The sequence below is a fragment of the Pleurodeles waltl genome, chromosome 9 (genome assembly GCF_031143425.1).
Source record: "Pleurodeles waltl isolate 20211129_DDA chromosome 9, aPleWal1.hap1.20221129, whole genome shotgun sequence".
Taxonomy (NCBI): Eukaryota; Metazoa; Chordata; class Amphibia; order Caudata; family Salamandridae; genus Pleurodeles; species Pleurodeles waltl.
Window position 1 is genome coordinate 468,380,516 of NC_090448.1, and position 27,070 is coordinate 468,407,585.

Consider the following 27,070-nt stretch of genomic DNA (forward strand, 5'->3'; position numbering starts at 1 on the left):
GACTGGACAATCTACTCACACATATACCTGGGAAATGTGAGATTTTTTTCTATGACATAAACGTTCTGAAAAACGTACTTTTTTCTATTAGTAATATTTTCTTTGCTAGAACCCTCATCTGATTCGACTTTTTATATCATGAAACCCATATGCTTAACTTTTTAAACCAAAGCAGAAACATTTAGGCATCTACCTGGACAGTAGGGCCTCCTTGTTCTTGAGGAGCTTTTAGGGTAAACTCTTCCATGGGTGGCTCGCATGAAGTCATCACTTCAGTCATTCTGTAAAAAGATGAAAAGTGAATCAACAAGCAGCGCTACGAATACATGACTGTTCACTATAAGACAGAGGGGGTGATTCTGACCCCGGCGGCCAGGGTCGGCGGGAGCACCGCCGACAGGCCGGCGGTGCCCCGCAGGGCATTCTGACCGCGGCAGTTCGGCCGCGGTCAGAAGAGGCAAACCGGCGGTCTCCCGCCGGTTTACCGCTGCCCTTAGAATCCCCCATGGCGGCGCAGCTTGCTGCGCCGCCATGGGGGATTCTGACACCCCCTACCGCCATCCTGTTCCTGGCGGTTCGCCCGCCAGGAACAGGATGGCGGTAGGGGGTGCCGCGGGGCCCCTGGGGGCCCCTGCCGTGCCCATGCCAATGGCATGGGCACGGCAGGGGCCCCCGTAAGAGGGCCCCGCAAAGTATTTCAGTGTCTGCTAAGCAGACACTGAAATACGCGACGGGTGCAACTGCACCCGTCGCACCCCTGCAACTCCGCCGGCTCAATTCTGAGCCGGCGTCCTCGTTGCAGGGGCATTTCCTCTGGGCCGGCGGGCGCTCTTTTGGAGAGCGCCCGCCGGCCCAGAGGAAATGTCTAAATGGCCGCCGCGGTCTTTTGACCGCGGTGCGGTCATTCAGCGGCGGTACCTTGGCGGACGGCCTCCGCCGTCCGCCAGGGTCATAATCAGGCCCAGAATGCAAAATTCTGCTGGTTTAATATTTTTGAGGGGAAAAATTAGATAAAAGCAAGTAAGACCACGGACGTCATTTAGGGGTCGGCAGATGTTCGCAGTTGCGACCCCTGGCTTGCCCCTTGCGACCACAGGCACTGCCATTACTTCCTCTCGCCCCAGAGGGGGCAAAATCACTGCCAGGAACACAAATGCAGCTCCACTTTCTTTGTTTTCTGTCAATCTTACATTACACTAATAGTGAATAATATTTTATCATTCACTTTTACAGTAGTGTAATAAAGAATGAATTACAATTTGCTGGAATATGTCCCTCCCTGGCAGCTGAGGTAAGTACAAAATGATTTTAAATGTATGTTGTGTGCATGCTTACAGGTGAGAGTGTGCTTAATTGAGAGTGAGTGTGTGTATGTGTAAATGTGTGGGTAAGTGTAAGCATGCATGTGTGAGTAAAAGTAAAGGTGAAATGGCGTGTGATGTCTAGAGGCAGCTCCTCTTCAGTGGCGAAGGGTGTTGCCCCCCTCGCTGAGCCAGCTATCATTTTATTTTTCATCAGTTTTCATCTGCTGGCTCAGTCAGCAGAGTGTACAGAGAGCGGCGGGACTGGGCCACAGGATGTGGGAGAGGGGAGGTGGGGAGAGTGCACCAAGTGCGCATGTGTGTTTGGCTGGCCGTCTCAGGCCGGCCAAACATACATGTGCACATAGGTTTCTTCAACTCAGCTGTATACACAGCTGGGCTGGAGAGACAGCACAGACCCAAGGAATGTGTCTGAGTGGAACTCACTGCTTATATTTAGCATGTAAACAGTGCTAGGATTGCTGGGGAGCCTGTGCTGGTGTCCCAGTGAATGCTGGGACACTCAAGAGGAGCGAGGTGATAGGGGACTGCGGGAGATGGCGACACAAGGGAAATGGTAAGTGTTTTTTTTTTTTAAATGTTCTTTCCCCCATCGTCCCCTGGGCCACCTTGACATATGCGCCAGCCGCAGCTGGTGATGTCACCTCCGCTACCCCTGACAGTTTGTTGAATTGACATTGATGAGTAAGACATAAAAATGGGCATAAAATGCTAAAAAAGGAATCAGAATTAGTCCGCTGCAGCCTTATGGTTTTTAAGCAACGATTAAAGAAGATTTTCAAACATTTGTTTTTGAGTTCTAAATTTAAACAAATTTGTGGCTCAGTAGTTGAATTCTTGAATTAAAATAATGCAGAATTATCAAATTATTTCGTAAAACACAGATATCATAATGTAATGAGACAGAGTAATTCACTTCATGAGTGATGAATGGAAAATGCTTCAGAATTGTTTTAAGTGAATGAAGTTTTTGAAAAATAAAATAGTCACCTTAAATTACGTTGCTCACAAAGTTTTGCTTTAAACAAATGTTCCCATTGTTTGCACTTCAAATTTATGACTAAGCATGTAGAGTGCAAAACGCATTATAAGTGCACAAACACAAAACACTCTTAGAATTCACAACATCTAGACCTACTCAAGGCGTTCATTATTTAACACTAATAGTGGAGTAGGGGCAAGATTACAAAGAATCAATTTGCAATAATGTGGTTGCTAATTGCACACTGAAATTTTGCCAAAGGGTTCTGATTTGCAAACTACCTCTGTACTAATATGGCCTTTTTATAAAATCATCATTTAAAGTGGGTCTCAATTTGACCTACCTCATCTTTATGCATGAGATAGGTCGCAAATTGTGACTCACTCCTGTTGGAAGCCATCAGAAGGATGGTGGCCACCTGTGGTCGGCACACCAACATACCTGTGATCACATTTAAATAAAGCATTTTTAATGCATTATATTTTCCTTAAAGGAAACAGGTATGCATATATTACAAATGTATACTTTTTTTTAAACGTTTGTTTAAACGTTGGCAGTAATCAACTGGACCACTCCCAAACAAATATTTTTTAAACATTTTGTAAATACCTTCTCTTTGCAAATATGTTACCACTTACTCTGAAGAACTGGTAACCTATCAATGGTTGGCAACTAAAATAGCAGTCGCAAATCACTCATACCCATAATTGCTAATCACAGTTTGGAAGAGACGCCTTAAAGACACCGTATCCAAATTGCTATTTGCTGTGCATTACCTATTATGCAAACAGTCAGCACTTACCAAACCTCAAAATGGGTTTATCACATTTAAAAATTTAAAAAAAATTGCAGTTGCGAACACTGTGATGTAGAGTATCGAAGATTTTGCAGCTGTGAAATTACTCTTTATACCTGGCCCTAGATTTTTCAAATGGGAGCGCATTCATTATGTGATCAAATGGGTGTTCTAATGAGGATGGCTCATTAGTGATCCAGAGATGTAAAATGGCTTTGCAGGCCATTGGAACTGGAAATTTAGTTTTATCAGTGGATCCCAACCTTTAGTCCTGGGACCTCTAGGGGTCTGCGAAGCCTCCTCACGGGGTCCATGACTGCTTAGAAAATTAAACAATATTAGCAGATCAATAAAGTGAGTATGAATAAAGTGGTTAAATGTACAATTGAAAATTTTAAAATGAACTGTAAATGTCAAGAAATTTGAAATTGGAGGCTAAAAAATGTAATTAGTATCCCCAGATTGATTTGTGGGAGCAGTGCAGGTGCATCAAGCAGAATATAATACGAGTGATGTGGGCTTCAAATGAATTTAAAAAAGCTCTGACCTGCCTATTAAAATTAAATTTTTATTTTTTTATTTATATTTGTTTGCAAATTAGGTAAAATGTTATCATTTGTGTATGTGTTTGATGAATGCTTCTTTCTGTGTTTTGTGTGCATTATTTCCTGTTTCAAATTATCAACAATGTTTAGGCGGGGACCCCTGTCTTCAAGTAATGACTCAGTGGGGGGGGTCCATGGATTTAACAATGATTCAGTGGGAATCCCAGGGTTCCAGTAATGATAAAGTGGAGGTCCACAGAAGTCAAAAGGTTGGGAACCACTGAATTATATTTATTGTGGACAAGACCCTCAAGTACTAACAATGTGGGATGGAAAGAAACACTGAAAAAGTTATAGAAGAAAACCAATTTAAACTGTCTCATTCAATAGATAACATCAAGATAAGTCACTACAGGGTGGACGTGACATCAGACAATATGAAGCACAATCAACCCTATTTGTAAGATGTTTTGAGCACCTGTGTGTTTAATATGTTCATAAACTGATCAAAGAAGGATTTCTATTTTTAACTAGTGCAAATTACGCTTACATGTATGGATAAATCTGCATGCAATGAAAACTTTGAAAACTAAAGATGGAGCTCTTTTCTCTGAAGAAAAAGCAAATGACCCTAGTGCACAGGGCAACTTTTCCCTGTGCATGGGGATGGAGTGTTTTCCCTGCAGCTAGGGACCATTTATTGTTTTCTCTTTCTGTGTCTGACAGGCCTTGCATGGCAGACATGTGTAGGAAACAAAATGAGCGACAGTGACAGGGAAATAGAGGGTTGAGCAGGGTGGCAGGACCACTGTTTACAGATCTGCTCCCTTTGAATAGCTGGATGTCAGATAACAGCTGGTTTGAAACAGTAGAAATTAAGATGATTAAGAATACTAAATGAACATGAATTAATCATACTTATATTGATTTATTTATTAATGTGAGTTATATGTGTGCAGAAAAATAAATTCACATATAAATTGTGTTCTAATATGTTATGAATAATGCTTGCAGTGAAATAATTTGCTTTGCATATTTGATTCAAATTGTAGGGTGCGCAATAGGATTTTTATGTAGTAACTGTATTGATGTGAAAGTAGGCTTTCTATACTATACTAGGCTTGAAGATTCATTTTTGCAGTAGTATTGGAGAAATGCACACTCATTCTGTTCCCTTTGACCTGAATTATTTCCTTGGTTGCTGACGTATTGTTGAATGTTCTATTGTATTAAAGACTGAAAACATGTTTTGAGAAATAACAAAGTAACAGTATTTGTTCTAGCTGTCGAACAAGACAGGAAGTTTTATTATTTTATATGAGAATAGTTCATTTTGTCCTGTGTATCGTGAGAAAGGATCCCGAAATTACAATCAACTAGAAAATGTAATATTTTGGCAGAACTCTATGAATTCATTGTGAAGACCAAACATTTTCCCTGAGAAAATCTGCAATAATTGCAAACTAGGTGGTGTCAGCAGCTACAATTGGTTGGTGGTTGTTGTGCGCAATATGTGCCCACCTGGTGGACCAATCGAAGACTCCTGGACATTTCTAGTTATAGAGAGACTTTTGAAAGTTTTAGTTAGTCTTCTTGAGTCTGGCGAAGTCTGATGCGGTCTGCAAAAGCCTGAGAGTTCTTCTTGTGTATTCATGCTGTCACCTCCTGTACCTTTCCAAGTCTCCTGCCATATTTATGTTATGAGTTTCCTGTTAGTTCTAATTGCCCATTAGTTTATGCTTTTCAGTTATTATATGCCCAATAAATTCTGAACTGCTGACTTGTCCTATGTGCAGCCCATGTTCTGCACTGCCCTGATGCTCCTGTCTACTGATGCTGTGCTACGGTGAACACTCTACTTGATTAAACTTTCCTGTCTGCTGTCCCATTAGAAGAGGTATAACTCATAATGTGGTTTCTTGTTTCCTTTTCAGTAACAGCTTAGATAATTAAACCAGTGTATTTTTATAGTGAGTTACCCTAGTTATTTTTCCAAATTACTTTTGACTTTCCTTTTGTTTTGCCCTCATGTGTTAGCCCGTTCCCACACAAGTCCAAATTCGTGTTAGAGATAAGAATGGCCAAGCTCTGAAAACTGAATGTTAATAACTGCATTTTGATGGTTTACTGATGTCACCATCATCTGTCTTGAAATCTGCCTTAAATGTGCATTTTATAGCTTTGTTAATCTGCTTTATTCTTTTGAAATGTTTAACAGTATTAATGTTTGGTAGACTTGGGGCCTGATTAAGACCTTGGCGGATGGGATACTCCATCACAATTGTGACGGAAATCCGGCTCGCCATCTTACAAGTTCCATATGATCAGTTTGGAGTTTGTTTTAAGGTTACATTTATTATGGTGTTTAAAATGTTTATGTATTTTGTGTTGTTGGTTTAAATTGAATGAATCAATTTGCCACATTCCTTACTAAGTCCCAAAATTCAGACGACTTGTATAGGTGAGATAAGGTATGGTGTCTCACCAGAGTGCATGCGGTTTCTGAACCCAAGGTGGGAAGAAGAGCTCGGTGGGTGCTCCAACACTTTTAACTTCACCTATGGACAAATAGTTGCAGCAACGTCCTAAAAGTATAAATACATGTCCCACCGCCTATGTCATGGAGTGCCTTTTACCACATCTTTGAGAAAAAAGGAATGATTGATTACCACACTATGCATGTTATCAAGGTATGATAGGTCACGGTAGTATCTCTGATGACAGAATCTTACCCATGTAATATAAAACATGAAATGTCCAGAGTGTCTGTTTATAATTGAGAAGGGTTTCTATGTGCCTCTGAATTATAAACTTCTTAGTTGAAATGTCATTGCAATAGATTTTATCACACAGTACCTCCAGTAATATGGTTTCAAAATGGTGCAGAGGAGAAAAATAGTCTAGTATGGAAATTCTCTGACATTATGTACTTCCAATAGATGCCTCACTTTCATAATTGGAGGCTAGAGTTTCTCTCTGACCAATTATCATTTGATCTTTCATCCACCACAAACTACTCTAGATTAAAATCCAATAAGTGAAAATAAATGTAATATATTCAAAATGCCCAGCTGTGTAGATGTGTCCCTGCCTCCGAGTGCCTCAGTAGTGACAAATGATGGACTTTAAGGAGGCTGGTCGCCGAGATTACTCCAAGCATTTAATCTATCACCTTGTTGTTTGTTGCGGTGCCTCAATAGATGACACATCATAACCTGTGTTTTTGTGTCACCTTCCACCCAGTATCCACGGTATCCCTACTCTCCACTCAGAAGGACAAAACAGTTAAAATGAGCATGTCAGAATAGGCGAAGGTCAATGTTGAGAAAAAAATATATATCCATATGTATGTACCACATAGATATTACACTTAAGTTCCAATTCTCTCCCAAATTATCAGAAACCCACTAAGCTAGCTATTCCTGCCCCTGACAAGGTTGCTTGCTCTTGTGCTCCATAACCTCTCTCTTCACAGAGGGGTTCCTCCTCCCTAACATTACTATTTCAACTCTGCATCAGGGCTTCCCCGCTGCCTCTCTGGCACCTATGCCAGCTGTGCAAACAAACCTCTCCAAGCCATGTTAAGTTTAGCTCTGACTCACACAATAAGTTCAGCCTGTCAGGCCAACTCACAAGCAAGGTCATAACTTCTTTTTGCCTACAAACAGTCAATCTGTTTTCTGTTCTCTTGTTTTTGCCCACAGTGCATTATGTATAATTTTACTCTGTGGTCTTGTAGCTTGTGTATATACAGCATTTCTATTTTGTATACGCTTGCCCATGTTTGGACTATGTCCCCTTTCTGGGTTTTGCTGTGACAGCATTTTCTAACATTTATGAAGGCCTGACAAGAATGACTCAGGGCAGAAAAGTGTGTTTCAAAGGCATAAAACCGGGATGTGCATCTGCCTTCTGATTTGTACCTCAACAAACATTTCATCTGTTCCAGAGCCTTGCCTGGTGTTTGTGTTTTCTTTGCTTCATGCTGAGAAGGGTTGGAAAAGTTGTTCTCCTAACAGATGACATCAGAAGTGGGATACGTGAGATGTCACCACCGGTAAGTGAATGAAATACCTTGCTTTTGTTGCCGTAGAATATAGATGGTAGTAAAACTGGGGATTGAGGTGTAAATACAAATATAGATGGCAATTTAACAGGGGACTGAGGAGAAAACTGCATGTTTTTTCTATGTCAATAAGTTTGATTGATAGTGGCTAATGCCTTCAGGGCTATCATAAACCCATGCAACAGAGTCTGAGCCAAAGGAAAAATTTATTTCATTTTAAGGGAACCCCAGAGGAAACAAACCCTCCCAGAGTGTACCTTGGGAAACATTTGATTATCAGCTGGCACCGGAACACAGCGAAATGATTCTGAAATGCGCACAAGCAAATAATCTGTCATTGATTAATGGCTTTATTTGAATTATGTGTTGATTAGGTGTAACGTGCCACTATGCTTCACTGCAGTGTTTCTTTGAATTACATGTAAAGAAGTGCATTACTGCATTAGAGAAGAAAAACTGTTTATGTGGTATCTCTAAGTTGTGAACAGCTCTTTATTTTTCTCTAAGTCTCCCCCCCTATCCACCACTTGATAACAATCTTTTGCAGGATACAACTGTTGTGTTTATCTTTCACAGTATAAAATTGTGAGAGAAGGGCACAATGGGCAGATGCAAGCCTAAAGGAAAATTAATACTAGTAAGCCCTCGATTGTTGAAAAACTCAAAAAAAGTTGTTTAAACAGCTGACAGGAGAGAAAGGTTTCAAATTCCCACCAGATAGCCTTGCAGCTCAGGTTCCTAAAGATACAAATTGTCTGGAATGTTTAACACCTTTCTGCGTGGTAGTCTGGACTTGGAAGGGGAATAATGGGCGTTGGCCTAGATTTGGTTCTCTTGAGATAGATAATATTGAACACTTGACAGAGACTATAGAATTATGGGGTGGCCCATCATGGGATTCACACTACATAAGCAATTGCTTGCAGCACTGGCTTTCAATTGCTAAAAAGAAAGCTCTCCTTTCAAAAACATAAGGCCAGACAAATGTCTCCACAGAGTCTAGAGACTGTTCTGCAGTAGTAGTGGTGAACAGAGAGTGTTAAAAACCGAATAAAAAGAAGCTAGAACTAGCAAATGATTGTCCCACAACATATAGCTAATGTTTATTAGAATTAAGTAACTATGTACAAACAGAGAAGTATTTTTTGTCATTGTTGTTAGAAATGGGGTCTTTGGTTGGCAGTCAGGTTACCCCTTGTCCAAACAAGCACCCTCTCTCTAGTCAGGGTAAATCACACACAATCCAAATTATCCTGTGCCCATCCTCTGGTAGCCTGGCACTAAGCAGTCAGGCTTAACTTAGAAGGCAATGTGTAAAGTATTTGTGCAATAATTCATGCAATAACACAGTATAAACACCACAAAAATACACCACACAGGTTTTGAAAAATATAGAATATTTATCTGATTAAATGCAAGTCAAAAACGATCAAGGTTTGATAAGTACACGTTGAAATATCACTTTAGAAAATAATAAAAAAGAGTCTTAAGTTCTTAAAAGCAATAAGTGTCTCTTGCAAGCACAAAGTACCTGGTTTGCATCTAAATTATCCGCAAGGGACCGCAGAGGAGGAGATGCGTGGAAAATGGGGAGGTGTGCATCATTTCTCCGGGCGCTCACAGACGATGCATCTATATTTTCCACGCAGCTAGGGCCTTGTGTCGATTTCCAGTGTGTGGACTTGGATCTTCTTTGGGTTTTGGGGTATTTGGACGCCCTGGGGATGATGCGGAGAAATCCTGGGCATGCGGGACGAAGTCACAGGAGCTGCGTTGATCCAGTGGGTGATGCAGGGAAATTTCACCCACACGGCAGGTCCTGCATCGATTCCTCTTCACAGGAAGTCGGGCTGCGTTGTTCCGGCTCATCAATGCATCAATCCAGTGGGCCGTGCGCCAAAGTTCCAATCGCAACACTGGCACTGCGTCGATCTCTACTCGGGGAGCCGGGCTGCATCGTTCCGGTTCACCGTGCAGTGATTTTCTCACTTGGTGCAAGCTGTGTGTCGATTCAGGCAGGTTGTGCGTTGATTTTTTCGCCGCGCAAGGAGCTCTTTGCAGAGATGAAGTCTGTTTGGCCCTGAGACTTCAGAAAACAGGAGGCAAGCTCAATCCAAGCCCTTGGAGAGCACTTCTCAGAAGAGCCAGAGGGCAGCAAGGTAGCAGGGCAACAGCAAAGCAGCAGTCCGTCTTAGAATAACAGTCCAGGTGAGTCTTTTGGGCAGCCAGGCAGCTTCTCTTGGCAGGTTGCAGGTTCTGGTTCAGAGTTCCTTTCCCAGTAGGTATCTTGTCAAGAAGTGTCTGAGTTGGTAGGGTCAGATGCCCTGTTTAAATAGGGGAGACTTCAAAGAGTGGCTTAGAAGTGCACACGGTCCCATTTCAGTTCCATCCTGTCTGCCAGGGTCCCAGTAGGGGTTTTGGCAGTCCATTGTGTGAGGGCAGGCCATTGTCCTTTGACATGTAAGTGTCAGGCCCTCCATCCTCCCAGCCCAGGAAGACCCATTCAGTATGCAGATGTGTGCAGGTGTGACTGAGCATCCTGGGTTTGGGGTTGTCTGGGTAAAATGCACAAGGGAGCTGTCAACTAACCCATTCAGACGTAGATTGTAAGGCACAGAAGGATTTAAGTGCAGAGAAATGCTCACTTTCTAAAAGTGACATTTATAAAATAGTAATATTAAATCCAAATTCTCCATTCAGCAGGATTTTGAATTACCATTCTGGTCATACTAAATATGACCTTGTTACTCCTTTCAGATCAGAATCTACCACTCAAACAGTATATGAGGGTAGCCCTAATGTTAACCTATGAAAGGAGCAGGCCTCACAGCAATGTAGATCGAATTTAGGAGTTTTACACTACCAGGACATATTAACTACACAAGTACATGTCCTGCCTTTTCCCTACATAGCACCCTGCCCTTTGGGTTACTTAGGGCCTACCTAACGGGTGACATTTATGTAGAAAAAGTGGAGTTTAAGGCTTGGCAAGTACTTTTAAATGGCAAGTCGAATTGGCAGTGAAACTGCACAAACAGGTCTTGCAAGGGCAGGCCAGAGACATGGTTAGGGGGCTACTTATGTGGGTGGCACAATCAGATACTACAGGCCCACTAGTAGCATTTAATCTACAGGCGCTGGGCACATGTAGTGCACTTTTACTAGGGACTTACAAGTAAATTAAATAAGCAAATTGGGTATGAGCCAATGTCACCATGTTTTAAGGGAGAGAGCATATGCACTTTAGCACTGGTTAGCAGTGGTAAAGTGTGCAGAGTCCTAAAACCAGCAAAAACAGTGTAAAAAAGTGGAGGGAGGCAGGCAAAAAGTTGAGTGACCACCCTAAAACTGTCAGGTCTAACAACTATGCAACCATTGTGGCTAGACAACAGCTGAAGTAGGCAGAGTTAAAGCAATACCAAATGCCACAACGTCTAGAAGGGCTGCTGCCCTGCTGTGTATTTTACTCATCGCCAAGTTTATATTGACATAAATAAATGAAGAAACTGTTTATCACCTCCAAACCTCAAGGTCTTTATATCAAACTAGGAGAAGGAGCAGACAGTGAGCAAATAGCTGGTAGTACATTTACAGAGGAGGAGATCCTGTTGTTAACCAAGGAAAAAAGGAAAGGACAGAGATTAGTTGTTGATAGTGAATTAAATTCCTGGACCACAGATAGAGACAACAATGAGAGCAGTCCCCCAACACTGGAACAAAGCAGGGCCTGTCCTCCCTGCACCTCATTTCTCAGCCCCTCCTCAAACAACTTTAATTTATCCATCACTTTCAGGCCTCTACATACACTGTGAAAGAAATAACACCACCACATGAAGGCACTGGGTCAAAAACCAGGCTTGCCATGTGTCCCTTATTTCCATATATCACTGAAAGGTGATTTAACTAGGGTATCTTACATGCCAACTTGACCCAGAGAATGTGGTGCCACAACCCCAGTCCTGAATAGACAGCTATAATTTTAAGGGGTCATGCTGCTTGCCTTTGAAACCCCAGCCCAACTTCGACTTTTGGCCTAAGGGAGGATTTAGGGCTGAGTGCAGGAGAGAAAAACAATGAGGAGGAATGCAAGCACTTAGCTCACCTAAGGAGGGAAGCAGATAATTTCCAGGAGGAGGTGAACGGGAGAAAATACAGCTCTCCATTAATAAACTTCAGAATAAGATAGATAACAGAGAATAGCTGATACTTGCAAGGTCACACACACCAGCGCTAGAGGGAAAGAGTGAGAACTAATATACTGATGATGTACTATTAAACACTTTAATGACTGTACCAAAATAGTGTTGGGGAGACAGCAATGTTAAAATTATGAACCCCCTTGTAAGCAGCTCAGATGAATAAGGATGCCCCAGACCCACTCACAGCCAGTGGGAAATATTATGAATGGCTTCATAAAACATGCATTGCCTATACCCCCTTTCATAGAGATATAGAAATTTTTCTGAAATAGGATATAGTAGCAGATGGTCTTTGGTAAAGAGTGTGTTCCAAATTCCACAGGAAAGAGACAATACTGACTAATAATATGTCACAGAAAATAGGTTAATTAATTGGTTAGAGTCTGTCAGGGACACACTTAATGGCTTAGCAGTGAAACATGGTGATTTTTCTCGAGTCACAGACATGTTGCAGAAGTCAGGCGAGTCAGTGGCTGATTACATCCTAAGGTTCAATGAAGCATGGGATAATAGTGCACCGGTGCTGCACACAACAGAGGCATATAAAGTATTGGCTACTCAGACACTTATGAATGGAATATTAGCATCTGTGGCACATAGTTGTAAACTGCACCACCCTGATTGGTCTAATAAAGGATATCAAGAGTTGCGCGCGCTTCAAGTAATTATGGAAAGGGATGGCATTTTCAAGGTAAAAAGGACACAGCGAGGAGGAGCCAGAGGGAATGTACTTTCGGGGGGCACACCATGCACAGAATGAAGGACAAGGATGCCAGAGAAGAGACAAGAGTAGGGATCAGTGTTGTTTGCCGGAGTAATGGGCACTGGGGACGAAACTGTAAACGTTAAGGAGGTAGAAGATAGAAATGACAGAAATGGCAGTTATGAGAGAAATGATAGAAACAACATGAATGACAGGTTTTACAGGGATGAGGTCCAGCCACCAGCACTACCCATGCATAGAGACATCAAGCAAACACAGCAATCCCTGAAGAACCTTTCCAGGAACAACATGGATCATCATAGGACCAAGCAGAGAGAGAGAGATGAGCTAAATGACAGAAAACGGACAAGCGGAGTGCTTTTTGATGAAGGTATCAGACACACCTGAGGGGAATCCCATGTTCCCAATTAAGGATGACAGTAAAGAAATTGATTTCCTAATACACAGTGGTTCAACACTATTAGCAGTAACAAACAAGTTGGGTCCCAGTACTGGTGAAACAGTAACTTCTGCAGCTGTAAAAGGAATGCTAATGCATGAAGAGTTATTAGAACCCCTACTAGTTTCTATTGAAGACTTCACAAAGACCCATCAGTTTCTCTTGTCACAAGATGCACCCATCTATTTGCTGGGAAGAGACTTCCTCTGTAAATTGCATGCAACATTATATTTTTCACAAAATGGGATTTACTTACAAGTACCTGAGGAGAGGTTAGAATTGGCTAATAGAGCACGTATTGCTTTACTGCTTGCAAATTAAGTGAGGATTCTGTGTTAAGTACACACCCTGTCTTGTCTCTCTCTTTCCTGCAAGCTACCAATGGGCTCCGTTACAGGGAGATTTCTACAATAACATGTTTCGTAAGCTGTTCAAATACAACCCTGACGCAGAGAGTGACTTGGTGAAAAATTTACTGCAGTTGGCATTAGTACCAGGGCCTGTACATGCACTGCAACATTTTTTTACATGGCCAGTGCTTGAAGTCCCCTACATGACAAACAAATATTTGTACTGGACAATGGAGTTGCTAGAGGACAATTGTATGTAGGCAAAAAAGGGTGTGCCATGAGCATTGATCTAGGAGAAAGGAAGAGTGGTTATTTCAAGTGCCAGCTTCTAAAGCACATGTGCCTACAGCTGTAGCACCAGGATTCTACCCTAAAGATTTGGGCCCCATGGTCAAACGTCTCCTGGACTTACCATGAACTAAGGATTTTACATTTCCTTTGGGAGTTGTGTCTGTGTTGGTAGATGGAGAAGGATGGTGACAGACATTGTGTAAGCTCAGAAAGGACCGGGCTGCAGTTTTTGACAAGCTTGAAGGGTAGATATCTTTACAGCTGACTAAAAACAATGTTCTGGAACAAGTGGACTCAGAGGTTTGAGCAAAACACAAAAATGAGGCAGGATTGTTGGAAACATGCCCTCTGCATAAAGTGACGCTTAAAGAAAATGGAGAACTACCTTATGTGCGTCAATGTAGACTGTCATTCCAGGAAAAGGAAGGAATAAAACCTGTGATTGAGTCTCTCTTACAACAGGGTATCATTAAAAAGACCACTAGCCCCTGTAATAGTCCAATAATTCCATTGCACAAGGGCACTAAGGACAGTATATATTCACACAGGATTTACGCCAGATAAACAACATTGTGGTCCTCTTAGCACCTGTTGTGCCTGACACAATACTATATTAGCTTCTAAACCTATAGAAGCAGAGTACTTTTCGGGCACATATCTCACTTCTGCATTTTTCAGTATTAGAGTCCACCCAGAAAGTGAGTACCTCTTTGCCTTCACAATAAAAAATACCCAGTACACTTTCACAAGGCTTTCCCAAGGCTTCACAGAGAGTCCTACAGCCTATACACAGGCAGTAAAGAGAGACCTTGACAGGCTACACCTGAAGACAGTAGTGTCATCTTGCAGTATGCTGATGATCTCCTTGTGCATTTCCATCACTTAAGGCCTGTGGAAAAGCCACTGTAGCTTTGCTGAACCACCTCCATGACAAAGTACACAAAGCCTCATTGTCAAAATTTCAGTGCTGCGAAAAGGAGGTGACTTGCCTGGGTTATGTGGTATCCAAAGGTACATGCTGCATATCACCTGACAGAATACAAATTATTCAAAGCATTCAGCCCCTGTCCACCAAGAAAGGAATGCTGTCCTTCCTGGGGATGATGAACTACGGTCGCCAGTGGATCCCTGATTACGATGCGATCATGAGGAAATGCACAGTACAAGATGCACCCAACAACATTATATAGACTAATGAACTTGCAGAATGTTTCAGGCAACTGAAAGGGACATTGTGTACTGTGCCAACATTGGGGCTGCCTGATTACAAAGTGCCCTTCCATCTATATGTGTCAGAGCAAAATGGCATTGAAAATGGTGTGCTAAAACAGCAGCATGGCTTTGGAAAAAGCCTTGTGGTACATTACTCTGTGGCTTTGCCTTCAGCAGGGACTGGGCATCCGACTTTTTTGAGACCAGTGGCCTCAGCAGCTATGATGTTAGAGAGGACAGCTTCCTTTGTGTTGGACTACCCTTGTATTGTTTATGCGCCATATTTGGTACATTTTTTGTTGTCATCTGTAGCAACATTTTTCAGCAGCTAGGCGTACAGGTTATGAGGTCATGTTGTTGTCTAACACTAATATCACCAATAAAAGATGCCCACTTGTTAATATGGCAACATTATTACCGGCAATAGGTGATTCTGATGAGACCCTTGACCATTATTGTGTTGTGGTTGTAGAAACATGCACCACACACAGACCAGATTTACAACAGACACTATTAGAAAAGGCAGACAATGAGTGGTACACTGATGGTTCCTCAAGCAGACTAGCAGACAATGGTTACAGAGCAGAGTATGCTATACCAACAGTAGACACCATAATTGAAAGTGTAGCTCTGCCACCTGGTACATCTGCCCAGCAAGCTGAGCGGTATGCTGTAACAAGAGCATTAATCCTAGCTGAAGGGAAACCTGTTAACATTTACACTGACAGAACAATCAAGCGCCGCTCCTACTTAGGGACGCCCACCTGATGCACTCAGAAGTACGATTCTCAACTTCAGGCAATGGTAATCAGTTCAGTCCTTTATTCAAATACCAAACAAGTCTTCTTAAAATTGTGTGATTTATGCAGTGATGAAAAACACCATCAATCATTTGACCTCCAATAATTGTAATCATCAAAATTAAGTTTGCTTGAACTCAAACTTTTATCTGCATTTCAAGTCATTCGAAACAACAGCCCAATGCATTTTGGGCAAAGCCCTTTATCAGGGGAAAAGACATCCTGTAAATGATATAAATGAAAAAAATTAGGGTACCGAAGCACTACCTCTGTACTAAATGGTTAATCATGCCGCTGTGCATAAATGGAAACAAATGCACCCAGAATATCAAGGGCGACACAGTCCGCTGTAAGTAACACATGCATAGTACACCAGTACACCAAAAGTGAAGACACAAAAACCTATTGCGAAACAAGTCAAAACAACACACATCCAACAAAACAATTAGCTTGAACTACACACAACATGCAGATTATCAAAACACAAACATATGCCAAAAAGTGTAACAAAAGAAGAGAAACTTGCTGAAATGTATGCTGCCAGAAGACAATAAACGTGAAGAGATAGAAATGAACAAAGAGCTGTGATACAAACCCAGAGATATAGACACCATCTATCATGTGAAGTAATGGAAATAGGCAGAAACCAGAATATAAACCCAAAAGGGTGTGAACACTTTCTCAGTTTATTCTTAAAATAAACAAAAGCAAAAAAACACTTCACCCAAGGTGAACATCCCTTATCTCAAAACGAAAAATAAATTGCCAAAAAAAGTAAAGAACAGAAACCTGCCAAAATTCATGCCATCCGATTTCTACGGCAACGGTGACTTGGAGTGTATCATGGTTGCCACGATAGCCAGGTCACATGAAGGAAAAGTAATGAACAAAGGACCTTAATATAAACCCAAGGATGTGAGTGCCATCATACAATGGCATCCTATCGTAATAAGTAATAAACGTAGACAGAGGACAGGAATGTAGACCCAATAGGTTATGAATGCCATCTCATCCAATTCCACTGGATAAAACAAACAAAACACAATGTGGCTCACTTAAAGTGAACATACCATACATCTAGAACAAAATCTTCCCATGTGAACAATCGTGAAGAAGTAGAAAAGAAACATAATATAAACCCAAAGATGTGGACCCCATCTGATGATGGCAAACATAAAAGATAAACCCATCACGTGGAGTGATGAACATATAAACATTACTTCCTGATGAAAATCAATCATGATAAAACTAAAAATCACATGATAAATCAATCAATTAATAACTTCTGTTATGGTTTGAGTAGGCCGCTCTTCAGAGGGATTTTTAACACTCCTGTACATTTTAAACATTTTTTCATAGGGTTAGTCAGCTATGAGTTCTTGTATTGGAATCGGTCCCAACTAGGGAGAATTTTGACAACAACAAAAATGTACTTTGACAAGAACTATTCTGGACTAAAAAATCAAACTTTATACCCTTAGGGATTAAATGATCATATTGAATTTAATTGATTTTTGAGATTTATCTATTTGTTGATTTTTTTCACTTCCAATTATTGTAACATTGAACAGTTTTTGTACAGTTCCTTTCAGTTTTGGTTTATCATGTGATGACAACCGGAATCAAGTATGGTTGCTAGCTGCTGACCTCTAACTTCAAAAAGATCCTGCACAGAGTTTTGCTTGTTTCCTGGTATTCCACCTGCAATCTATTTGGAAGAATAAAACACATAAAAACAGGTGGCGAATAGTCTCTTGGTGCTCACATTGTGCTTTGGTCTGCCCCAAAATCAAAATCCCTATTTAACAGAAAACTCAATTGGCATAATTCTTCTTTAAATAAATCTGTCTCAGTCCTGACTTAGGTATTGCAGTGATTGACTACTGACATTCTCTGAGTAAGTCACACTTACAGGCAGAAAAGAGCTTTGAGAATGAAGCCGAAAGCCAATACACTGACAGCAGGTAGGGATTCTGTAGAAAGTGCCTCAATAATGCACCGCTATGCTTCTCTTCAAGATGCACGTTCAGCTCTTTCACCTTATGGACCAGTATCGAGTTTGCAGACAGAAGAAGAAAAATAAACTCAGGTTCCTCACTTCAACCATTCCTTGAGCCAGCCGCAGAACAGGACAATCATGGTAAACATGATCAGACCTACATTCATTATTTTGCAATGGGTAGGCATTACATGGGTGGAGCATGAGCATTTTTATGCATCAACCCATGTATTTTGCATAGTTTTACAAAGACTGGTAAACCAATAAACTGATTTGTGTCAATATGGTGGGCATAACCGACAGAGTTGTAGGAGGAATATCTATATTTCTCCTTGATAAAGTCACCTTTCCTGTGATTGTTTGTATTGATTTTTGTGCAGGAAGGTATCCCTTTGTGTGCAAAACAATTATGCCCGTAATGCAGGCACCCTTGCACTATGGCACTAGGCAGCCCACAGTGCACCAGCTCAAGGAAAGGAGAGAGCATAAATGCTCTATATCTTCGTAATTATGGAGCATTTCTGATCTCTCCTTCTCACGCAATGCAGCGTAGCAAGTTAACTTGCTGCACCGTGTTGCCTGAAATAATAATAAACATACACCAGAGACTAGTTGTAAATACTGATGAAGTTTAGCCATAACTGTTTAGGAAATCACAGAAAACATGCACATTCACCAGGACTCACATGGGTTTCTTTGAGTACTTCTGGACTGTTATAAATCCTTTGAAAGTTAGCACACTTGAGAAAACGGGAGAAAGAATATGGGAAACAGACAAGTCCATTCTTTCTCTTTCATGTTGACATTTCATGAGCTTAAAAATGTATGTTTTCCGCCGAACGTTTTCGCTGAATTAGACCTGGTGTGTATTTAGAGCCACAGGAAAAATTTGACTTTTCCTGTTTCCCATTTCCTTTTCCTTAACAAAAAGGCCACTTTTAGGCCACCTGTTGCAGTTTGACACCAGCTTGTGGGCAACTGATAGTGTGCTGTAAGGCAGCTTCTAACATTGACCTTAATGTAGCACCAACTTTGGCAAGGGCTGCCTTACACAGCCATTGTGATTGACTGCATGAGTAGCTTGTATTATTTGGATGCAGAAACCAGACCTCTTAAAACGGGACAGTGGAAAAAGAAAATCCACCGTTGCTGAATCCCGGGCCAAACAACACTGAATATTCTAGAACGTCTCTCTACAGTTGCCTGTTAAGTGCATTTTTGGATAGATAATAAAAATCCTACTGGTAAGAGAAGGAAATGTGGCAGTCATTCTCGCCAAACTGTTCTACAGACGTAACTCCTGAAAGAACCAATATTTTCAGTATAACGACCTACATATTTTTCCAAAAAGTTAGAACTTTGTCTTAGTTTAGCCCGGCAGTTTTTTCCATGCTTGTGGCAATAGGACCATTGGTCGGAAATTATTTCATGCTCCACTTCTTGTCCATAGATAAGAGCTGGATAAGTTCATTTCCGATGAACTGGGCCATTGTGTAAGATGATGTACTGAAAAACCTATTCGGTATACCTTAGAATGTAAGAACCCAAAGCCTCCCACTTTTGTTTACCTTTTCACTCAGTGCCATGAAAATTTGGGCTGGAGCCCTGACTTGAAGGACACATGTTGCTTTGTAGTGTTTGTGGAATTCTACTGGCAAGCTGTTGGAACTGTTGCCATTCTGAAAACATATCCTGTAGGCGTTGGTTGACCTCTGACTGGTGTTATGCTGCTGGTAGAGAAGGTAATTAAACAGAAAAACTTGATAATTCTCGAGTGCATGTTTTTAAGAGAATATAGATTTGTGGTGACTGGTTTATGAAAACCATAGTTTTAATTTACAATATTTATCTTTATTTACTTTTGTATAGAATGTGATGTAAGAATATGTAACATATTTAAAAATAATCAAGTACTTTCCCCTCCCTTGGTGGTCTCTAAAAAACAGTCATGGTTCTGAGGAAAGGCACATTTTGGGAAACAAATATCTTTCCGACTCGTAGCTCAACGAGTAAACTCATAAAAGTAGCAGCTACAAAGTTTTTTAAAATTGAACAATTGGCCAGACATTTTTGTGCCGCGTTCCTTCTCCATACTCAAGACAGTGTACTTTTGATGGCCACCGGCCAACGACAATAATTGTCTGGAGAGTACAGGTCAAGAAGGGAGCAAGAGAAATCTAGTTTCAGCTTTATGTTTTGGAAAACTGGGGCCTTTACAGGCGATTTGCAATTGAATGATGTGGCTTGAAGCTGTTTCCTGAGGATACCCCAGCCTTCAGAAAGTGAAAATTAAATGCGGCAGCTGCTTTATGGCACTTCTAAAGTTACTAAATACTGAGAAGTAAGTATTGAGATCTATGAAGGAAAACCTGACGGTGTTTAGACAACTTACTGAGTCCAAAATATATTGTAGACAAAATATTGTGTCAAGAACAAGGAGGACAAAAATTTCATGAAGGTACATTTTTTATTGGTAAGGAAAGTTTTACTATACTTAACTCCACATATGTGTACCGTGACAATGTATATATCTTCAAGGTAAATAGGTGTGGAGTTACGAATAGTAAATCTATACTTACCTATTTGCACTTACCTTCTCGATATTTTGGTCCTCAATATTTTTGACACAATATTCTGTCCCCACGATATTTTTGCCATCAATATTCTGTCAGACAACCACAACGCTAGAAAACGGGCATTGTTATTGTTGCAAAAGTATCTTGAGCATGTGACCTTTGCATGACTAGTACAGGGTTGGGGTCCAGCTTACAAGAAACTAGAAGGTGACTTGAAAGGAATCCTGCAATTGGAAAATGCCCTGCACTAATGGTCTTTAAATTAGATATCATTACAATTTGAGGCATACTAAATTGACGCAGAATCTGTTAATTGTGCATTCAAGCGCTCCAAGCTCCAAAGCAAACAACTTAGATGGTGGGCCACATCCCCTTAAATATTTTTGTTCACATAAAAAACAAACTTTTTTCCATCAGTAGCTCTCTGCCTTCTAATCCCTTCTTTAAGAAATTAAGTTATTGGTTCAGAGTAGTGGATGCCATACACAATCCTTGTCAGTGTGACCCATAAAAGTCACCAAATTAACCTGTGCTTAACTCCTTTTCTGCTTGCCACAAAAAACAGTCAGGCCTAAATTAGAGCCAAGGGGTAAAGTATTTATTCGGCACAAAAACAGTAATAAAGTGAAAACACAACAGAAGAAAAACATCTCTAAACAATTTAGAAAAATAGAGTACATTTGAGAAACTGAAATCGTACAAACAAACAAAATACAATCAGTAGAACCCAAGATATTGATTTTTAGAAGGTTTCAGTGAAAATAGAGCCAAGTAGCAGAAAGAGCTACTTGCGCTAGACCAAATGGAAGTCACAAATTAAGGCAGACCGCAATGGAGTGTGGGTTGTATACAGGGAGCAGCTTAGTCCCACTGAAGAAATTACCTTTTCAAGTCCAGCACAAAGATTTCCATTGGCATTGGAGGAGGATGCAAAGTGGAGGCTCTCAGCGCAAGAAGCAGGTCGAGCTTTGGAGATGGTTGTCACTCTAGCAGTAAGATCCAATCATCGCAGGAGTTCACATGGTATATCATTACGGGCAGTCTCTGTTGACGCAAAGAGCAGGTCTCACAGGAACTTCAGCATTGGCAGTCGTCGTGGATAGTCGTGGTCAGAATGGGCCCATTCTCTGTTTCAAGGAACTCAAAACAACAGGATTTACATCTTTTCGTCAGGAGGAGTACATTCTAATACCAACTGAGGATCCAGGACCTGAGAGGCACTTCTTGAGGATCAGAACTCAGTGCAGGCAGAGGCCAACAGTGAGGCTCAGGCAGATCTAAGCAGCTCCAGTCAGTGTTAGTCGGCTGGGTAGTTGTAGGGAGACCTTTGGAATCTTGTGTCCCTGTAGCTCACACAGAAGGGTAGCCAGCAAGCCCTTGGAATCACTCTGGTGGTCCTAGGTTTCAAGAAGCAGGTCCAGTCTTCCTTCCTCATACGGCAGGGCAGCAAGGCAGTCTTTCTAACAGAAGGGCAGTAGGGAAGTCCTTTTTCTAAATCTTCCACAGGCTCAGGATTGATCCGATTTGGGGCCTGAAAGTGCTAAATTTTATACCTAGTGCCAGCCTTTGTGTGGGGGCAACACTTACCCCTTCCCAAACTAGTTCTGTCCAGTTCTCCTGTCCTTCCCGGGTTTGACTCCTCTCTGTCTACTGTGACAAAAGGTAGGGCAGGCCTGGTGTCAGGTTCCCTTGTGTGTGCTGTAGGCAAAGCCCTTTGAAGTGTAAATGGGACTAGGTACAGCCCCTTCACAGCCATCCTGTCAGGATGGTCTATCATGGTCTCTCAGGTCCTCACCTAGCTCCCTTTTATCTCCATATCTGGGAGAGCTCAACAACCCATCACAGGAGAGACATACACAGTTAAGTGAACTTATTTACTGGCAGAAAGGCACTGATGGTTAGGCACACAAATGCAAACTTTCTAAAATTAGCATTTTCAGAAATGTAACTTAAAACCAGACTTTACACTTAGGCTTTTAAATTACAATTCATTTGAGTGTAAGCATAATTTCTCTATTTGCTCCCAAACTGAAGTTAACCCAGTGGTGTCCTATGGAATAGATAGTCATAAAACAGAGAAAAACAACTTAAGGGATTTTTCGATGCCAGGACATTTAAAACTTAAACCCATATGTCATACTATTTAAATCCTATGCACTCTGTTGTAGAGATGTTGATGGCCAGCCTTAGGGGAGACTTATAAGTATTAAAAAGGAAGAGTTAAGGTTTATTTTGCCATATTGAAATGGCTGTTTCAAACTGCACTACAGGATGCAACGTCAGCCCTGATACCAGTTTTAAAGTGCTTCTTTAGTGGGTGGCACAAAGAGTGCTGCAGGCACAATATTTGTATTTAATGTACAAGCCCTGCCTACATGTAGTACCATTTACTAGGGACTTTCAAGTCAATTAAATGGGCCAATTAGGTGTAGGCCAATTGTATCATATTTTAGGGAGAGAGCTCAACTCTGAAGCTCCAGAATCAGTTGCCCAAATTGCTGCGCTTTAGCACCCATCATCGCCCATCCTAGGCCCTGAGAAGTTGTCCAGTGCTGCCTGACTCCTCCGTTCCACGGTGATGGGATTTGCTGATGGTTTTAGGCGCCCTGACTGTTTTTTGTGCCCACTGCAGCCTGACGGGCCCCCGTTGCTACCTGGCTGTCGCTGGGAGCCCTCCTACGGCTGAGAAAAGCACTAGTAATCAGCCGCGCAACATTGTTAGCCTGGCCTTGTGCCGGATTTTGCGGGCTGCTCCGCTGCATGACTGCCCTGCATCCCGGATGCTGGAGCTGCACTGTGGAGGTCGCAGACCAGCAATATTCAATGGCATTTGGTGAGGAGCACAAATTATGACTCAGCTAACCACCCGTACTGCTGGCTTGCCAATGCACATTGCATGAAGCACATCGACACATGTGCGTCGGACACACTACATTGAACTTCACAACAACATGCTTGCCTCTGTTCAACTGTGCCCTATCCCTCTCTGACACCCTCCCAGAACATTGGCCTCCCAGATACTTTGATCTGAATGATCTGAGACATCCTCACATACCTTAGAATTAAGCTTAATCTCAGCCTACACACTTCTTCTCATAAGTGCCCTGGAAGCCTCATGGCGTTTGGCCTGCCCGCCCCCCAGGCTGCCTGTTGTTTGGGAACTTCTTCATAAACCATTTCAACAATGGGCATACTGATCAAAAACAGAAAAAAATCACTTTTGACCCCTAATGACCACCGGAAACCCCTCTCTCAATCTGACAGTGCGGTTTTACTGCAACAGATGCTGGAGATACATCCCTGGACAAGGCCTCTGCGATTGTTGCTAAACTACACACAGGATCTAAGTCTATAGACTCCCACTTGGATAGACTAGACAGCCGCCTTGAGCACATGAATGAGTGCCTGGACCACCAGGGTGATCGGATTGATGTTGTGGTGAGAGGATTCTGTAGTGTCAAAAATTGCACCCTGTACATCAGGAAGTGCCTTGGCAAAGAAGAGGGCATGCTTAAGCATGATCACGCCACAACAGATCCTCAGGGTGGTTGAATCCATGAACATTGGCTGTTACGATGAATTTGTGGGAAAATTGCTCACTGACCTTTTCAGTAGTCATGACTTCACCTCTACATTTTAAGTTGAAAGAGTACATAAACTACTTCGCCCTCAGCCTTACCCTCCCAGGGCACCACCATGTCCCATCATTGCATTCACCGGGATACGGTGATGCACTTGGCCTTTGAGCGTGGTCCTCTGCTGTAGTAGGGCTTGGCTTTCTTGCTGTTACTGGATTTTATAATGGCAGTCCAGGAATCCAGCCCCAAGAATGCTGATGTCAAGAACACTTTGAAGAAGCTAGGCCTCAAATACAATATGCTCTACCCAGCATGTCTACGAGTGGAGGTGAATGGCAAACACTTAATTTTCAACACTTCTACAGATGAAGTCCAATTGTGCAAGCAGCACAGGAATGGACGGGGTATTTCTCCCCCCCAAGGCTTACCCAAGCTTCTCCTCTTCAGTCCTTCAAGCCAGCCAACTAATGTGACACACCTGATGTGACTGGACTTGGACCCATACTTGGTTCCAATGAACTCTGCCTATCTCACAACCAATTCTATTCCTAGTTTTCTCACTCCTCTAATCAGGCAATATGGTCTGCTGCTTCACAATCCCAAGACTTCATATCCTGCGATCATGGTAGGCACTGACCCCTATGGTGTTGCCACTCCTCTGAGGTGTACACTGTATTGTGCATGTTCTTGTTTTTTGTTTGTTTTGAGGGGATTCTCTGGATCCCTGAGCACAGAGCCACAAAATACGGAACTCCATAGATGCTTTTTTTACAGGAATTCCGCGAACCTGCCGGACATGAAGTTGCTTTCCTGCTTAAATATACCCAAGCTCATCAATATGAGGATGGTGAGCGCACTGTGGCTCAATTGCTGCACCCTAACTACCACTCCAGTTACGTGACAGACCTTCTCACTGAGGGTGGTGCCTCTGTCTTTGACAACACCTGCATCTCATGCACTTTCCTCACTTACTACCAACAGCTATATTCCTCATGTGCTGCCAGTGCCTTGTAGGCCACTGCCGAGTATTTGGTGGTGGTTGCCGTGGGTTGACTCACTAGGTCCTCACCAGCAATTTTTTTATGCTCCCATTACCTGCAAGGAAATAGCCCAGATGACTGACAGCCTTTGTGGCTCCAAGGCCCCCGGGTTGGATGGCCTCACAGGCCACTTCTATAAAGCCTATAAGCATATTTTGGTCTACGAGTTTCTGGAGGTCTGTGTGGAGGCCCTACAGGAGAGACTTCTCCCCATTACCCTACACAAGGCCATTATTACTCTCCTGCTAAAATCCAGTAGGCCCGCTAACCTCTGTAAATAGCATCAACCCTGGTCCTTACTGAACTATGAAAACAAAATATTAGCGAAGGTCATTGATACATGCCTTGCTCTCCTGATTGATTAGACAATCTCCCCCGATACAGACTGGCTTCATTCCATACCGCTCCATGGCCCTCAACTTGTGCACCCTGGTCACAGCATTGAATATACTGTCACTGGACTTCCCTTCTGCTGTTGCCCTGTTAGACCGTGAGAAGACATTTGATTAGTTGCAGTGGCACTTCTTGCAGGTGACTGGTTACATCGGGTGTGCCTCAAGGCTTTCGAGATCTCATCATGCTTCTTGCCCGCTTGAGAATCAACTGCACCCTTACTCAGGCCTTCCCCATATCCAGGGAGACAAGACAGGGATGTCCCATCTCGCCCCTTTCAACAGGATCATTTTCCGGCATCTTTGTATGCCAATGATATACTATTGTTTGTTAGAGATCTACCCACACATTTTCCACAGACCATTAATGAAATCATACAATTTGAACTACTATCTGTTCTCTTCATCAATTGGAATGAATCTGAATTATTTCCTCTTATGGATGCCACCAATCTTTGTGAGATAGCCTATCTCTTACGCTGGTGCCCAGACCTGACCCACTACTTTGGAATCATAATACATAGACAGCGGGCTGAAGTAATCCATCAAAATTACGGCCCGCCATTGAGAAACTCACCATGCAGGTGAACACCTTTAATAAGCTATGACTATAAATGGCGGGACAGATAGGCGTAATTAAGAACGTGGTCCTTTCATGGTTTTTCTATCTTTTTGTCAATATTCCCATCCCATCGAATTACTATAAACATTTTTGCCACATTTTGTTGCCTTCCACTGCAGCTGGTCTGGGTGGGTAGGCACCCCAGAATCCAATGGGAGACACTCACTCTTCCATATGAGCATGGTGGATTGGGAGGACCTGATTTTCAGCTCTATTACTCGGATGCACAATGCCACTCTGCTTACTACTGGTATCACCCAAAGCAACATCAAGCGCACAACACTCCATTATCTTCTCTTCTCTTCAGGGGCTTTCCGCGGGACTCGATATACATACAAACCCTTACTACGACCAGCTGGTTTTGGTCGTGACTCAGAAGACATTTAGGGAACATGCCCCTCTTCTCTCCTAACCTACCCCTTTCGAACAAAACCCTGCAACCCCTGACCCAGGAACGCCTAGTGCAGAGGACTTTAGAAACCCACCATTTACGCACCTTTGGGGATCTCTTCACAAATGGTAAAGTTACTAGGCCTCATACACCTGCTCCTCCCAGGGGACACACAATGTATCACTTTATATTCCACTATATACAAAGCACCCTATAAAAGTTTATACCTACATACCCCAAGGAACCTGCTGACTTTCCCCCCGTCATTAGTTATTACCATTGCTGACAATGCCTGACTGATCTACCTCCTATATTATGTTAACATCACTCTAAAACCTATGGGCAAGGGGAAGATTAGACGGGTGTGGGAGCAAGACTTAGGCTTTCCTATATCAGACAAGACTTGGCAGTACTACTGTATGCAGACTAAACTGATGTCCCTGAACCATAGACAGAAATTTCTCCACTATAAGTACCTCCATCTTGCCTATACCACACCCAAGGCCTTAGCTCGCCTTGATCCCACAAGGTCATATCAATGTCCCAAATGTGCTGCAGATTGCGCTGATTTTGCACATTTAACTTGGAACTATCCAACAATACACAATTTATGGGAGGCAATGTTCACTCTAATCTCATCCATGCTTGAACACACAATCATTCCCGACTTCATGATTCCCCTCCTGGGATATGTTAAACCTTTACCACTTGGACTCAGATGTTTTGCTGATATCACTCTACTTCTG

At 42.2% G+C, this 27,070-nt stretch overlaps 1 protein-coding gene across 1 annotated transcript in view; it reads right to left on the reverse strand.

Annotated features, from left to right (window-relative positions):
• LBHD2 (LBH domain containing 2) overlaps window positions 1–27,070 on the reverse strand; it is a 448,061-nt gene that overhangs the window by 233,125 nt on the left and 187,866 nt on the right. Inside the window, exon 2 of the mRNA XM_069207296.1 lies at window positions 194–281. Within this exon, the coding sequence (XP_069063397.1) occupies window positions 194–280 (87 nt within the window). The 5' untranslated portion in view covers window position 281. The remainder of the gene's footprint in view (window positions 1–193; window positions 282–27,070) is intronic.